Below are 17,928 nucleotides of genomic sequence, written 5' to 3' on the forward strand. Positions count from 1 at the left end.
CTAGTGTATAATGCCGATTTCAAGTTAATTACTACTTGCATTTCTAAACGAGACTACAATTATAAATCCACAATAGCATGGTTTTATCATTTCTCTGCAACTTTGACTACAAATTATAGATAGGGACTGTGTGCCCACTTTGCACCACATAACCCTGTGCAGCCTGCCCTATAGCTGTTAAGATCCTCCTAAATGGATGCTTTTATCGTTCAGAGCTAACATCTGCTAAATCACACCATTGTTTCTTCAGCAGATGGCTTGTCAGGAAGCCAGATAATAAAGATGTGTTTACACTGTATATACAGGCAGACTAATGGTCTGATACCGATAGGGCCTGTTTGCTATGTCGATACTAATTAGCCAAGCAGAGCCAATGAAAGCTTTCCAACAGACTGCATGTTAATACATTAGATTCATTAAGCTTCATTAGGAAGGCAGAAACAAACATTTTAGGATATGGAATAAGTGCATTTTTATAATGTTGCTCTTAATTATCGCGCAGGCAAAATGTTTTGACCGCTTTACAAAAAGTGATTTTTAAAAGCAGCTAATCATTATAAAGAATTTTCTGTGTTAGAAAGGCTTCCTAGAGAAAAAAAATCCAATTTTTATATCAAATAGTCTCTTCATACATTTTTCATTATAAAATAAGTTTTTAAATCTCTAGAAATAAAAGGAAGAGAGGAAGGCTGAAAAAGAAGTTTCAAAATAAAAACCAATGAGCAAGTTAAGAAACAAGCAAACAGTAAGAATATATCAAGTATAATTAATCATATTAGGCTTAGCATTATGTCAACAATGAGAACATTAGATTATGCAGATCAGCTATATATCATCTAGGCTTTCTCTGAAAACTTCTAAATAAAAACTTGTTAAAGTGCACATTTGGTTAATGTTATCAAAAAGTAAGACAAAGACTGCTGCAAAATTCATATTCTAAAATAAAGGTTATGTTTATAAGTTTTATGTTCAGCCTTCAGACATTTTAAAGAAAAAACAAAGCTATTAGTGCAGGCATATAAGCAAATTGTTCCATAAGCCAAGATCTTCAAACTCAATCCAAAAAGCAATGCTAATAAAAACTAGCTGCAGAAATGCAAAAAGCACTGAGCTGTGCAAATGTAAATGACAAGCTTGCCAGTCCATTAAAACTAATGGCCTGCACTGTCCATGCTGCTCTGGTTAGATTCACATGCAAATTTGTATGCAAAGTGTTCAAGCACTTTGCAGGACATGATATACCATTAATATCAATTCACATGTTATTCCAGAGGCAAGAGACTTGCATCACATGTTTCCTTTATATGCCCAGGCTTACCTTGGAGTTTGCCATGTTTTCCCAATACTTTTACAAGGGCTAGATACTTGCTGGTGTCAAGGACAGCAGTTGAATCTAAACGGTCACTAAAAGTTAAAAGCCAAATTTATATTATGTTAAAAGTCAATTAACTGTACAAAGAACAGCAATATCCATTTTTTATCACTTATCAGATAAGCAGGATTGTTGCTAATAATGGCCTCTACATTTCAGTTAAGGTTTATTTTTGAAGCCATACTCATTCACTTCTTATATTCAAAATGACAAAAAAGCATCACTATCTGCAAATGATAGGAGCTGAAGGAACTCTTGCTTCGTAGCACTCTAGGTGATCCCAACTTTGTAATGAACATTGAAATACTCAAAGAGACATACTTTTATTTGATAAATCTATCAAAATGAGACACCTAACGATACTTGAAAAATGGACAGAATTTTGTTTACACTACAGTATAAAAACAAGCCATAATTAATCAATGAGTTTCACATTATGCAAAAACACAGCCAGAAGAGAATTTTTAAAAACTACATTATATAAGACAGTAAAGTTCAAACTTCATGATCCATCAAGGATAGTGTATCAGCGTTAACGTTGATTTGTTTCATTTCCAGCGTACTCACAATTCTTGTTTCAGGTTCAGTGCATCTTCTGCATTGTCATGTCGACAGCACAAATTTATTAAAGCTGCATAGCCACCAATAACCATGTCTGATTCATATTTTGCTTTCAGTTCAAGAGCTTTTTGCATGTTCTAAAATAAAGGATAGACATGAAAAGAAAATAGAAAATTTCTTGTTTTAATGTTCAAAGTGTAGAAAAAGTTACATGTGCTTTAAAAATAAATGGATTCATGTTATTTACTTCACCTTGTTCCTTAATATTTTCATTCACCTTTTGAAAAACAGGTAAGACACATATGTAGGATTTAAAAGATTTGTTGTCTGTAATGCAAAATAGACCACTATGCCAAACTTGATGTTTTAGTACTATGTTATAAAAAGGACATCCCAAATTAAATATATACCAAGCCAACCATTACTCACAGTCTGATTTCCACACACAGAAAATGTATCATTGCAAAGTTCCTCGGAGTCTAGTTTAATATCCAAGTAATGTGAAAAAATATTTTGGAATTTAACACTACCATATTACAATCTTAAAGCCCATTATATCTTTTCCCTAAAATCACAGGCATACAACCAAATCATATTGAACTAGAAACTGAAAAAAATCTAGTGATATGCCACAAATCGCAGACACACACTAAAATAAACACCAAGTACAGCTGGATGCCTGCTGAAAAAAAGCAAGAGACCCTTTACCTCAGAAAGAGCTTTTTTTCCAGCAGGAAAATGGAATTTCAATCCCTGCATTAACAATCTAGTAATATTTGACTTGCAAATGACTACTGCATGTATCAGTTGCTTGACAATCTAGATATAAGAGACCGGAGCCATGGCTTGAAAGGACATTTGGCATGTATGATAAACCTATCATGGCTGTTACTATCATTCACTTTGCAGATTATTGTAAACAAACTACAGCAACCTGAAAACATGCCATTCAAGGTGTAGTAAAAATTAGTTAACCTTTCATTTAATTGCATTCTTCTCAAGCAAGATGTATAATAATCGTAAAAATCACAAATATTCTATTTGGCTTTGCTTATACTTTTATATATAATTTTTTTTACCTTAATAGCATATTTTGAATATTTAAACAAATATTACCTCTTCTGAACAAAGTGCTAATATGAGTTGCTTTAGGGTATCTCCTACAGGTTGATTTTCAGCTTTTAGTTTTTCAAGTGTAGATTCCAACTCAGATGATGAAGCCCTAATAGGCTACAGAAATGGAAAGAAAAAAGGAGAGAAATTTACTACAAAAGGGAAAAAAGGAAAGAAAATGTACCCTTGCCACTCTTCCACTTATTTACTTACTTATTTATTTTTGCCACTCTTCTCTTTAAACTGACCTTTCCAAAATGTCATAAATGCAATCAATAATATTAATATGGGGGTCTGTGAATGGATTCTAGGGGTTTATAAAGCTCCTGAGATTATTTGCAAATTTCTTAGATGGGTTGATTTTTCTGAGTTGGGTAATAGCTTTTACCAACTTCTTTCTTAGAGTTATACTGACGGCAAAATATTAGGAACCACTGATTTTATAAAAACAGTCTAGAATTCTCATTAAATTTTGTTTTTATAGTAGGTAGTATCTACTTAAAAAACCTACTTACTTTTTGAGAGTCTGTCTTCTCTCTTTCAACCAATACATTAACATCCTAAAATTGGGATTTAAATTAGAATTAGAAAATACATGGAAAAATATATTAGCAAATGTCAAAAGCAAATTTTGAAAGTTTCACATTTTACTGCTATTTTTCCATCTTTCCAAAAATTTCCATAAATTGTCATATTTTATTAGCTATTATAATCAATGTTTTAAATGAATTCTTCAATATATAAATAGTATTTACCAAAAATCAATGAAAAAGCCTTGTTTTAATTGTCATTTAAATAAATTTTCTTGGACTACACATCATATTTAAATAAAAATTTAATGTGATTTTATATATAAATTAAGCATTTTAAAAAGTTAATTATTATTTCTCACACACCTTAATCAATTCAGGAACATGGTAGCTATCCAGTAGATTACGAATGCCTCTGTAGATATTTTCGGAAATTTTTACATTCTGTGAAAAAGGAGGAAAAAAAAAAAACCATTCAGTTTTAGACAAGCAAACTGAAATTGGTCTAACAGAAATTATCTCAGACATAATTTAAGTCTCCAACTCCTGTATGTCATTGAGAAGTGGTCTGGTTGTACTTAAAAGCAGCAATTTCAAATCTAATAGATACATGTCAGGCAGGACAGGCATTATATAGCAAAAAAATGAAACGGTACCATCTCCTTCAGCTGATGGAAGTATTGTCTCAAACGCTCCTCCTTGGCCTGTACCTCTAAGTCACTCATGCTGTCAATCAAGTTATAAAGAAAATAGCCAACAGCTTCTGTGGAAAAAAACAAGAGAAAGCATTCCACTAAAATTACTGAGACTGTCATGTTATCAAGATTAATTTATAAGAAATCATTTTGGTGTGAGATGTCACCCTGATGAGAGGCTCTGAAATGGCAACAATGATCACTGAGGCATAGAGATTATGTGGTTTGGGAGCACATATCTAACTGGTGAGTGAAAGGAATATTAATTATTTTCAGACCGAGTGACAGCTTTTCAGTACTGAATCTTACTTCAATCTATTTTTTCTACCACTCTGTGACAGAAGTGGTCCTGCCCCAGGCCTTACTTCTTTCCTGTCCAAATCACAATAGTGAGAATAAATAAATGCCTTATGCACATTTCTATACTAATTTTTTATGGGCAACATTTAGGGAAACATAAAATTTAAAAGGATTGTTAAAAGTTAAATGATTTTAATAAGCAGATACAACAATCCTGTGGAGAGCTGCCTATTAGCCAATGAAAAACTAAGATTAGCAAAGATGTTTTATAACAACAGTAATTTTTCTAAGCATTCAAGCATAAAATGTATAAGGCCATGTTTTAATACCTAGAAAATCTGAACTTTCAGGAAGGGTACCTTCTTTGAGAAAACCCTATATTTTAGGCCCTATTATATAAAAATAGTGAAATAATTAAATGTTAGATAATGTAATAAACTATATCTAAATAAAAAATATCTATCAAGACCCCTTTACTACTTTATATGTTTAAAATTAACACTTATAAGGAATTAAAATCACATAAACACTAAGGATTACAAACTCGTAAGCCTACTTTCCTCAGTGCTATAAGAAGCATTTCCTCAATTCCTAAAAAGAAAAGGCTTCCCAATCCTGTCTTTTAAGAAAATAATTATGACAAAACTAAACAACTCATAGATCTCAAAATGTCGTGGTTAGCAATGTAAAGATAAACCAAATGTTTTCAAATTTCACTTTCAAAAAGAAAATGTTTATTGCTGTAATCTTTCTAGCCTATCACTACATGGAAGAATGAATTTGTGGATAAGTTACAATCATCGAAATTGAAACGCTACCCATTGGTCCTTGAGGCTCCTGGCAATAACGTTCATCCTTGTACAACAGTTCCGTTATCTGTTAAGAAAGAAAATTCGTGCATTGCAGCAAGAGAAGCAAACAAGAATAAATGCAATCTGAAATTGAATTCTTGAAATAATAAAGCTTTCCCCCAGTAAGATATCATTCTATATCACGGTAATTCAACACCACCCCCACCTGCCAAGGAGATTGTTTCGTTCTTAAATAATAGGTTTGTCTTTTAAAAACAAAACCAAAACAAACCCATGTTAAAGGAAAACTGCAATGTGTTTTATGAATGTCACTAAGAAAAACTCTAAACTGATTTGTTTATGTATTATTTTAAATGAACTGCTATATATTTAGCATATAGGAATTATCAACCAATATTTTTTTTCATCATATTGTTTTGGGTTTTACTGAAATTGAACCAATTGCCTCCTTTTAAGTGAAGTATTACAGAAATTATAAAGTAAAATATCCGGACCATTTATTGTATTTTAATTTTTAGTTTTTCAACCATCTTTTCCCAGGCATTTTAATGGCATTAAAACAAAAGGGGCCAGAAGTTCTAATATGTTTATTCTCATGGATTCTTATCAATTGAATATACAAACACTAAAACACATGCACAACACTTATTCAAAATTAATTCTGCTGGCAAATATTTTAATTAAAAAAAAACCAAATATGTATTTTACGATTAAAATGATTACAAAATCAATAGCATGATTTGTAATTTTTGAACAAAATATTTTCACTATATATCCTTGGACTGGAGATAATAAGAACAAAAACATGGAGTTGTTTTCCAAAGTGATATGAGGAGTCATGAACTAAACTATGCTTTGTGCATTCTGACACTAATTTTTTTTTCTCTTCAAATAGTACCTGGCACATGTTATAAGTGTTAACAATTCAAACTGCAGTTAATCCTACTACTATTTATTTGGTAATATGGAAAATGAGATAAAATAAACCATATCCCACTTCACTCCACCATGAAAATCATGCTGTGGTTAATGGCATTTCAAAAGGTAGAAACTGTTTAAAAACAAAGTAAAACAGTCGTCACCCTCAAACTGTTTTCAACCAACAGAGACATATAGAAGATAGACAATACATTCTATCAAAAGTTGTAGCCATACATTAAATAAGACAGCGACATTTAACACCAAATTTGAACACAGACACATTGAATAACGAAATATGAATAAACCAATAAGAAAACCTTTCTAGTGGAAAGATTACTTACAAATATAACTATCTCTCCCATATATTATAAATGACTATACAGTTTCAATAGCAGCATAATATTACAAACAAAACTGAGTAAAATTTAGATTTCAAAAAATATTTAAATTGAAAATCAATAATGCACATTCTGATTTTATTAAGATAAAAATATTTCTTGCAATTCTACATAAAAATAACTGTACTTCCTGCATAAAAGACAGATTTAAAATTGGTCTTTATGTCATTCACACATCTGAATGCATATTTTAAAATTAATTATTAAATCTGTATGATCAAATATCAATGCAATGATGCTTACAGTTGTCCTTTGGAAAAATTAAAAACCTTTTGAAGAATTTAGGACATGAATTGCTTCCATAATAAATTTCATGATCCGGGAAGGCAGTTTTAAAACTACTAACTTCAAGATTTTAAACTCACTAACTTATAATAATATATTAAAATGTGTAGAGCATAACTCTTGCTCTTAATAGCTTTTTATACATCACCTTAAGATTTGCTGTATTGGAAGCACTTACCTTGCTCCAAAGATCTATATTCATAGACCTGCAGAGGGCAGCAAAGGATTGAAAATAAACTCAGGGGTTTAAAAAACATTTTAAGTTAAAGCAAACTACCAGTATGTAATACATACAGATCAAAGGCTTAAAACAAATAAGTAAATGTTTCAAAAACCAAGTTGAATTTTCAGGAGAAGGTAATTTAGAAAGGTTGATTCTCACTACTTTGAACTCTCAAAATAGTAGTTAGTTTGGGTAAGAATCATTAACTACCACCCCCAAATTTTAGGGAGTTGAACAGAGCAAAATATTTGAGCTTTAAAAAGCTGCCGGGCTGAAACCGGTTTGGCTCAATGGATAGAGCGTCAGTCTGCGGACTGAAAGGTTGCAGGTTCGATTCCAGTCAAGGGCATGTACCTGGGTTGCGGGCACATCCCCAGTAGGGGGTGTGCAAGAGGCAGCTGGTCGATGTTTCTCTCTCATCAAAGTTTCTAGCTCTCTATCTCTCTCCCTCCTCTCTGTAAAAAATCAATAAAATATATTGGGGGGGAAAAAAAAGCTGCCGGAACTGTTTTGGTTTAGTGGATAGAGCATCAGCCTGCGGACTGAAAGGTCCCAAGGTTAGATTCCAGTCAAGGGCATGTACCTGGGTTGCGGGCACATCCCCAGTAGGGGGTGTGCAAGAGGCAACTAATCAATGTTTCTCTATCATCAATGTTTTTAACTCTCTATCCCTCTCTCTTCCTATCTGTAAAAAATCAATAAAATATATATTTTTTTAAAAAGCTAATGACCTATATTCCATAGGTCATTTTCTCATGATCAGACTCAGATTGAACATTTTTAGCTAGAAGTACTTACTTTTGAAAGTAAATTAATCTTGAATAATCTCACCTTACCTAACCAGTACTCAATTTAAATAGTTTTTACAAGTGTCTTTGCCTAGACAGGTTAGACAATTTAATCTATAAATTGGAAAATTTTAGGAAGGCATTGCATTTGATTGGTAATCAATGACCATTTCTTGAGCATATCAACTTACAGAAATACTAACTTATCTCTTAAATACTATTTTCAAGAGATATGAAGAAAACATTGGTTTTTCAAAATTATTGTTGGATAGTATAAAAAATTAATCTTGGCTTAAACAGGTTACAGAGCACATGCTGAACTATTGCCTCATAGACCCTGGACCTACCACCAAGAGCAGATTATAGCTAAGTATCCCCAAAATCGCATTCCAACACTGAAATGCATACTCAAGTTTCCCTTAGAATTAGCTCAAGTGACTACGATATCTCATTTATTGTATAAATTCTAACATTTCTGACAATCAGGAATAATTATTTTTGATACAGAGTAACTAAATCAATCTGTTATGTGCTAATATTTACAGGAGTTGTAGGTAATTTGGATTTTATTAGGAATGTTAAATACTTATTCTTTTGCAATCCCACTGTTAATGATTCAACAAGGATTACCAATGGCTGCTAAAGCCAGAGTGAAAGCTGCTAGGAAACAGGATAGATAAATTGTCTCCAAGTATTACCCCACAGACTTCTTACCAATTACAAAGTGGATAGGGTTCCTTTGCAGAGGAGACATATGGAAACTACCCCCATAACCAAGAGTTCAAACTTGGTTAATGGCACCATTATTTGACACCTGACATTATAACTCTTGAGACAATAAGAATATTTATCATCTAATAGAGGACCAATGCACAAATATTCGTGCAAGAATGGGCCTTCCTTCCCGTGGCTGCCAGCACCGCATTCACTTGGGCCAGAGCTGCCTTTTCACTCTGGCTCTGAGCCCCCTTTCTGCCTTCCCACACTGCCCAGAGGCCTGGAGCGGCTGGGGCAGTGCAGAAGGCCTGCGTCCGGCCCCGCCCTGCGCTGCACCCCCCCACCCCCGTAGCTCAGCACCGGCTTATGCAAATTAACCCAGTTTTTGTTGGGTTAATTTGGATACTCACTCCTGACTGGATGGTGGGCGTCATAAAGGTATGGTCAATTTGCATCTTACTCTTTTATTAGTGTAGATGAAGTATTGTAGCTAAAAATGTTCAATCTGAGTCTGATCATGAGAAAAAAATTCAGACAGAAATGTGGCAGATACATTCTACAGATAGAGTATCCTGGACTCTTAAAAAAAGTCAGTGTCATAAAAGACAGAAAAGTTAAGGAAACTATTCTCAATTAAGAGAATATAAAGATAGCAATCAAATGCAATGCATGACCTTAATCAAATCCTCAATAAAAAATAATATGACAGCCAGGTTTCAGCACCAAAAAAAAAAGGTGAACCAGTCAGAACTATGACAATCTAAATATAGTGATATTATAGCATTATTTTTTGGGGGTGATATTGGTATTGTGATTATACAGATGACCTATTTTTAAGAGTTGTAGTAAGCTGAAAGATCAGTATCATCTGTATGTCTGCAACTTCAAGTGGTTCAGCAAAAAAGAAGTAACAGTATACATATGTACAAGTTTGCCCCACCTCAATGTGCATATACATAGCTATACGTATATCCATATCTAAAGAGTATATAGAAAGCAAGTAAATACTGAGAAAGAGTATATAAGAAAGCAAGTTATAAGGGTACATAAAAAAATAAATACTGCAAAATATCAACAAATGGTATTCTTTCCATTTTTCTTTGTTTAAACTAGAGGCCCGGTGCACCAATTCACCGTAACTCAAATAGTGCTTTCTTCAATAAAACAAGACCTTTACCAAATCAGTGTATATTTCTTGGAAAAGATGGTATAAATGGCTACATAAACTCAATTCAACTTTTTAGTAGAAAGAATCAAATAGATTTAAGATTATTTCAGGTAACTAGGACATTGGAAGATTTGGCATAATATCTGTCTTTTCTTATACAGTAGGTCAAAAAGACAGTAGAAACCAGACCTTATTCAGGTAAAGGACATATAAGGTGATTGATCATCTTACCTCCTAAAGCCTAGAATTAGGGTGCCTCTCACAGAAGAAAATGGGAAAGGAGATGTATTTGATTCCACTGCAAAAGAAAATTGCCATCATTAAATCTGAGAGCAAAGACAAAAACTTAAATTATCAACTTATTTGGAAACACTTTTATACCAATACCTTTTAATACTCATTTCAGAAATTTTATTTTTAAAATGACCTTTAATTTGCTTGATCAAATTAATTTTCCATGCCTACAAACACAAGTGGGAATTTCCTACTCCCCCACAAACTCCATTTAGATAAGCCATCGCTGTGATATGGTAACCAAATGTGCAGACCTAGGAGTTGCCAATAGTGATTACCAGCAATTACAGAATTAACTGAACTCCAGAGGCCTGCAAATCAAGAGAGGAGGCACTGACAGGAATGAACTGAAATACTCTAGTCTTAAAGTTCCTGGAATTTCTCTTCAAATTTAATAAACAATCTCTTAAAAATTTATTTTTATACTATTCAAATTAGTATTCTACAAAATATTGTCAAGTTTTTATTTGTTAAAAAGGCGAGCAGAAACATCTCAGCTAGTTGAAGGCTGCTGACAAAAAAACACCTAGTTTCCTTAGTAACTAATAAGTCTGAAAAATCAAGAGGTTGACAATGAAGTGGAATGGATGGTATAAAAACAAGTAATGGCAGCTTTCATGTAAGTGCCTAGATTCCTCTGCTAATGTTTCTCTGTTTTCATCTAGTCACAATGGAAGATCTATATATTATCTACAGTGGGAGGCAAAATCAATACTCAGCCAGCACCCAGCATTAGTATACAACCTTCAACTCAAAAAACTATCCCTCTTAACAGTCACTAATTTTCAAACTGAATATTTTCTCTTTTCCTTACAATATTATGAATTATTTTAAATAACATATATACAGATAATATATACTATTTATGTTTTTTTACAAAGCTTTCACCTATAAAATTGAATATATATAGATTTGAAAATTAATTGGAGCTTAACTTTTAACATACTAGGAATTAGAAATTAAAGTTTGTGTTTTGTTTTTAAACAATATCTTCTTTATTAAGATCTGAAAAACTCCCAAGTAACATCATAAATATGTTAAAAAATGGAGATTTTAAAATGTACTATGGTGAAAAAAAATGAGGTGGAAGATAGAAAATCTTGGTTCTAGCCAAATCACTAACTTTGGGCAAATCATTTAACTTTTCTTTGCCTTTCTTTATCTATCAATGGAGGTAATTTTATTAACATGATGAATATTGTAAAGCACCTTTGCATTTAAAAGAATTTAGTAAAAATTTGCTGTGTTTTTGTTAATCAGGACTGGCTTTATGTAACTTTACCTACCATCATGTATCTCTAAGGTTCTTTTAACTTTAAAATTGCATCCATATTATCCACAAGATCATATCATAAACTGTCTTATCAGTCTGACTTAAACAAAACATAAAAACTTCCTTTCTTTCAAGAAAATTACCTTCAACTACACTACGGTAGGCATTGAGGGCAATAACTATCCTGTATGCCTTCATTAGTAACTAAAACTACACCTATCAAGTTTACTGCTAATGTTGCATACTTACAAAATGATAAAACATAGTCTAAGTTCCCATTTACTGCTTCACTTCTCAATTCAGCTTGAGAAATTATATTATTGTCAAATGGACATCCATTTTCCTAGGAATAAAGCACATTTCAATATTATGCCTTAGCTAAAAACATTTTGATATGCTATTCAAATTTCCTGTTTCCCCATTTATTTATACCACCATATTCTGATAATCCTTCGTTTCTAGAATATGTAAATCAAATAACTGAACTTTAGCAACAGTTTCAACATTCCATATTAAATGCTTATCTTCAAATTCAGATAATTTATTACTTAGAATGCCTTCCTTCTAGGAAAAATTTACTATTGGTAACATTTAGAACAATTCTCTAATTTAAAATAAAATGAAAATTGAATGAACTAATCTAAAATGACATTTGGGGCAGTTAGTGAGGTAAAAATTAAATCTAACTTATAGCCAAGTGGTTTTCACTTTTCCTAACATTATCATTTGTTTAAAGATTTAAGTACAGAAGCCAAAAATTAGCTCAAATATATGTTCTAAGTCACAGTATAATAGCACAATATTAAAAACTACCCAAGCAATGAATAAAAATAAATTATGGTATATCCATACAATAACACAGCATGCAGGCATAAAAAATAATTGGTGGCCGAGACCGGTTTGGCTCAATGGATAGAGCGTCGGCTTGGGGACTGAAGAGTCCCAGGTTCGATTCCAGTCAAGGGCATGTACCTTGGTTGCGGGCATATCCCCAGTAGGGGTGTGCAAGAGGCAGCTGATCGATGACTCTCTCTCATCGATGTTTCTAACTCTCTATCTCTCTCCCTTCCTCTCTGTACAAGATCAATAAAATATATTAAAAAAATAATAATAATTGGTGGAGTTACATACTATAATGGAAAGGTGCCAAGTTTAAAAAAAAAAAGATTTTTAGGGAAATAAGAATATGTAGGAAATTACTTTTTTAATATATTTCTTTAACAATAAAATATGTACAGGCTCAAAATACCCTGCTAAGCACTCAGAGTAAAGAGGTAGAGACACTCGAGACCTAAACTCTACCTTTCAGGAGTTTGTAATTACAAAGAAAGAAAAGAACACTCCAATATTGAAAAAGTCAAGACATTATGTGAATAACTACTTAGGAACCAGATATGTTGAAAATATTTCTTATTGAAGTATTTGGTGCTCTGCCATGTTGTCCCTAATTTGTATGTAGCACTTTGTTTTGAAAATAGAGAACCCTTGCTGATACAAGTGTCAATTTCTTCATAAAGGCCTTCCTTATTCTCATGGAGACAGGACGCATGGTTAGGAAAATAATGCTTTGGAGTCAAACAAAATATTATTTTTAAAAAGCAGAATAGTTAAATATACTGAGTGTATTATGAAAATTCATATAGAAGTGAAAAGTAATATTCAAAAAATGAAAATTATAACGGCACTACATAGTGAAATTAAGGAGCAAATATGTTTTAGTTAAACATTTTCTGCCGAAACCGATTTGGCTCAGTGGATAGAAGGGTCCTGGGTTTGCGGACTGAAGGGTCCCGGGTTTGATTCCGGTCAAGGGCATGTACCTTGGTTGCGGGCACATCCCCAGTAGGGGGTGTGCAAGAGGCAGCTGGTTGATGACTCTCTCTCATCGATGTTTCCAACTCTCTATCCCTCTCTCTTTACCTCTCTGTAAAAAAATCAATAAAATATATAAACATCTTCTGATCTTGGCATATTGCCATTCAACACACAAAAATGCTGCTTTACTTTAAGGTTTTTTAAGTTTTACCAACATTTTTACAAAACTTTAGAAAACTGCATACAAACACGACCATTTTTTAGTGCTCAGCTTAATGACTCTTTTCTTTTTGATCACACAAAACATTAGGGAGGCAAGACATTCTCTTCAATTATGAAATTAAAATCATATTTGAACTCACCTGCAATACAGCACGAACTGACTTTACATTATCAAAGGATGGAAACACGTAATTTACGTATGTCTCCTGATCAGGATTTACTCCCATTTCATGCATTTCTTTGAGGACTTTAACTATACCTATAAGAGGAAATGTAAAAGTACAGAGATGAAGAACTTGGAATAAATTAACAAAAGATCAGAAAGTTTAGTTCATTCAGCTTCTGAATCACAGTGAAGAGTGCTCAGCATAATGTTTGCCTAAAAAAGAAAGCAGAAAAACAACAGAATTGGGAAATAAGATAAGTGAAATTCTGTAATATAGAAAAGATTATAGTAATGCTCTCAGGATAGTCCTGGAAATTAAAAGAAAATAATGTGTGAAACCCTAAAAATATTAAATAAATGTTAATAACAATGATTTAATTTTCTCCTGTTTTAAAACACTAATAATTTTTAAAATTTCCTTAGATATTATGTACAATAAATGTAGCATAAAGTAATCATATAATTGATTTTCGAATGTGTGAAAATGGCCAATATACTGACAACTTTATTCTGTACAAAACACTTCACCCAATCATCTACACCTCAAATACCTCTATTCTCTCTCTCTCTTTCTCTTTCCTCCCTCCCCCCAATAACGTTTATCAGGAGGAAGAGTATATTCTGCTTACTAGATGACCTGTGTTACTAGCATTTATAACATGTTTTTTCTAACCAAAACTAAAATAGGTTTAGTAAGATCTGGATTCAGTCACTCCCTCAGACATTCTCAGGAAATATACGAAAAATATTCACTTCAGTAATATAGTCAGGCTATGGCTGGTGTGGCTCACTCAGCATCGTCCCATATACCAAAAGGTGACAAGTTTGATTCCCACTCAGGGCACACACTGGTTACAGGTTTGATCCCCAGTTGGGGCACATACAACTGATTGTTTCACTCTCACATCAGTTTCTCTCTCTCTCTCTCTCTCTCTCTCTCTCTCTCTCTCTCTCTCTCTCTCTCAGCATGTCCCCAAGTGAGGAATTTATTTAAATAACAGTATAGTCAGATGGGAAGAAACATTTATTAGTAAGGAGAAAAAAGGTGACTGATCTGACATATCTACATCCTTCTAAAAAATACAATCCATATTTCTTTTTTAAAAAAGACTAAAATAATCGTAACACTGATCCCAAAGATCTGTGAACTTAGAAAATCTAAACTAAGACTAAATAGTCTAATAAAAAATTTCAAATATCATCATAAGAAAGTTTATGAATCTAGAGGAAAGTTTCCACCCATCAAATTTATAAGAATTAAAATAGCCCTGCCCGGTTTGGGCATCAGCTAAAATAGTTCAAACTTTTGGGAAATAAAAATGTTTTACCTGATCAACTTTCACCAACTATGACTAGTTACTTGATTTTAGACTCTAACCAGAGCACTTATTAATAGGACCCAATTTCTTACTTTTTAAAAATACTCTCTATTGAGCCAAAACCGGTTTGGCTCAGTGGATAGAGGGTCGGTCAGCGGACTGAAAGGGCCCAGGTTCGATTCCGGTCAAGGGCATGTATATTGGTTGCGGGCACATCCCCAGTAGAGAGTATTGAAGAGGCAGCTGGTCGATGCTTTTCTCTCATCAATGTTTCTAGCTCTCTATCCCTCTCCCTTCCTCTCTGTAAAACATCAATAAAATATATATATATATTTTAAAATACTCTCTATTCAAGTACTTTCCCCAACTGGCATTTAACTTTCTTACTGGCTCTTCCTTATATTTTACCCTTCCTATATTTCTATTTTTATAGTTTCGAAATATATCAAGAGATATATAATAGATCCTTAGTCATTCTGGGTTATTTCCTCCTCAGGCCAACTTGCTAAAATTCAAAGTGATGACTTTTCCATTTGTGCCCCAAAGAAATATACTAATAAGATGAACCATGAGGAAGTCATTTTAAGAGTCTGTCTTAGTAGTCACTAAGACATGGCTAAATTTGCAGCCAGAAAAATTCCAGAATTCATTAAAAATTTGATCACTCTATTGTTGAAAATTCTTGGTGCAATTTGATTTGTCCCTAAATATCTTTCTTATCCTGAATGGTTTTATTTATTCCACAGGAAACATTTCTCTACATCCTCCATCACTTCAGCCATTATTTTCTTCTTTTGTATGTGACTTTCCCTGGACAAAGAACAAACTCATTGCAGTAATAAGAATGTTAGTTGCTTACCTAACACTAAAAAAACCAAAGACTACATACTGCCATTTCCCTGTTACATGAAGGAAGACTGTAGAATATGTTACTTTACTACATTTCTGAATCTCCTGTAAAGGAGAAACTAGTTTTTAAAAACTGTAAAACTTGTGGCAATATCCTGTACTCTCAAGTTACCTTTCTCAGCTTTTCTATTTTTCCAGATAAAACCTTCAATGATTCTGGGAGGCTGAGGAATAGGTGAAAAGGGTAAAAGAGATTAAGAAGTATAAGTTGCTAGTTATAAAGTTACAGGGATGTAAAGTACAGTACAGGGAATAAAATAATATAATAGCTATATATGGTGTCAGATGGGTACTCACCAAGGTGATCACTTTGTAAGATACATAAATGTCTAAACATTATGTTGATACACCTGAAACTAATATACTGCATGTCAACTGTAACTGGAAGAAAAATTAATTTTTTAAAAGACTTTCACTGATTAAAAAACTTGGTAAAACTTTTTTAAATGTCCCTAATGCAAAAATCAGTACCTAATATTTAATCAATAGCTAAAAATTTTCATAAAATAAATTCAGCATAATGTTTACAAACATTTAGTATGGAGGTGTTATGGTATCAAAAAAAAAAGAGTATCTAAAATAGGAGGGCAGAAATCCTCACATGTAATCCCAGCACTACTGACAGCTAGATGTGGAACTTAAGATCACTCACTGAATCTTTCTGTGGCTCTCAGTTCCTTCATCAATATAATTTGAGCTTTCAATAAGACATTTCATAAATCTAAATTCTAAGGTCCTTAGAAAAGAGATTCTAGACAAAAAGCACACTTTCTACTAGTTTGAGCTTTATCTACAGAAAAAATTTACCTGAATTCTTTTGTATGTACTAAGGAGTGAAAACATGATATCCAATTCAAGACTAGATACAGTACAATGGTTGAAGAAAGCAAATTTACTGATAAAGAAACATTTAAACAGGGGTCCCAAAAAATATTTTCATATCTGTGGAAAGGTGGACAATACTTACATGCCCACACATTTTCATGGAACAATGTAAACTTTCTGTGGTTCAAAAATATGGGTTAAAGATTACTTCTTCAAGCTTTCAGAATAGGAGGTTATGCAAAGAGTTAATCAACTAGCATATTGTTTTCCAAAGATTTTTCTAAAAAGGATTTAGAGACTTTTATAGCCAGAAACAATTAGGGAATACTTGTTTCACCATTTCCTTTAAGCCAGAAGACAGCTATATATTTAAAATAAAATTGCAATATGAAAGTCTGCTAAAAGCACTTTTTTGTTGTTTGTGCATTCTGTTTGTCACCCAATGTCATACTAACAACTCTGCATCTCATTCTAAGCACATTACACTTCGAGATAAAATGAAAAAGACCATTTTTTGTTTCCCCAAGGGGGAAGTACTTCTGTTAAAAGCACCTTTTTATGATACTTCTCTTTCTGAATTATCAATAATGCAAACCAAAGAATTAGATACTGTACTCTAAAATTTAATATTTGCTCAATTCTTATTCATACCCTATAGACATCCCATGTGTACAAGAAAAAAGTATGCTAAATGCTTAAATGTACTTAAGAACCTGAAAGACTGAACATTTCTGCCCTTCAATCAGCAGGCTGTCAGGCCATGAGCATTCATTGTGCAATAAAAGTTTTTCTGTCTTTCTTATTATTGTAACTCAGCTCAGTTAAGGAGAAAACAGACTGGTCCACAAAGAAAATGGCCTAATTATATATAACTTTACCTTCAATAAGGCTAGGCAAACTTATTTCAAACTCTATATATAAAATAAAAAACTAAAGAATCTTAGAAAAACATAAAAGTAATGAACTATTTATTAAAACTATACTCACAAGTTTGAATACCAAAACCAGAGATTGATAAATAAAATTAATGTAATTACGATGAAAGAAATGCATTACCATTTGGTTTTTTAAACGCTGATGATATTTTACTATGATTTAAATCAACTCAATTTTCTCAGATCTCATACTCAGGAGTAAGTATGCTTTCCCATAGATTTCAATTAGATGTGTACAGAAACTGTTACACTGGATCTCTGAACCATTATAAATCTGTAAAAGGCAA

The 17,928-nt window shown here is 32.7% G+C and overlaps 1 protein-coding gene across 1 annotated transcript in view; it reads right to left on the reverse strand.

Annotated features, from left to right (window-relative positions):
- LRPPRC (leucine rich pentatricopeptide repeat containing) overlaps window positions 1–17,928 on the reverse strand; it is a 77,869-nt gene that overhangs the window by 43,377 nt on the left and 16,564 nt on the right. Inside the window, exons 12-22 of the mRNA XM_084901472.1 lie at window positions 13,628–13,746; window positions 11,700–11,793; window positions 10,115–10,181; window positions 7,166–7,193; window positions 5,390–5,447; window positions 4,233–4,339; window positions 3,943–4,020; window positions 3,562–3,606; window positions 3,050–3,163; window positions 1,940–2,070; window positions 1,319–1,404 (exon numbers count right to left, since the gene is read on the reverse strand). Of these exons, the coding sequence (XP_084757598.1) occupies window positions 1,319–1,404; window positions 1,940–2,070; window positions 3,050–3,163; window positions 3,562–3,606; window positions 3,943–4,020; window positions 4,233–4,339; window positions 5,390–5,447; window positions 7,166–7,193; window positions 10,115–10,181; window positions 11,700–11,793; window positions 13,628–13,746 (927 nt within the window). The remainder of the gene's footprint in view (window positions 1–1,318; window positions 1,405–1,939; window positions 2,071–3,049; window positions 3,164–3,561; window positions 3,607–3,942; window positions 4,021–4,232; window positions 4,340–5,389; window positions 5,448–7,165; window positions 7,194–10,114; window positions 10,182–11,699; window positions 11,794–13,627; window positions 13,747–17,928) is intronic.

This window comes from Pipistrellus hanaki (assembly GCF_964339955.1).
Source record: "Pipistrellus hanaki genome assembly, chromosome: 12".
Classification (NCBI taxonomy): Eukaryota; Metazoa; Chordata; class Mammalia; order Chiroptera; family Vespertilionidae; genus Pipistrellus; species Pipistrellus hanaki.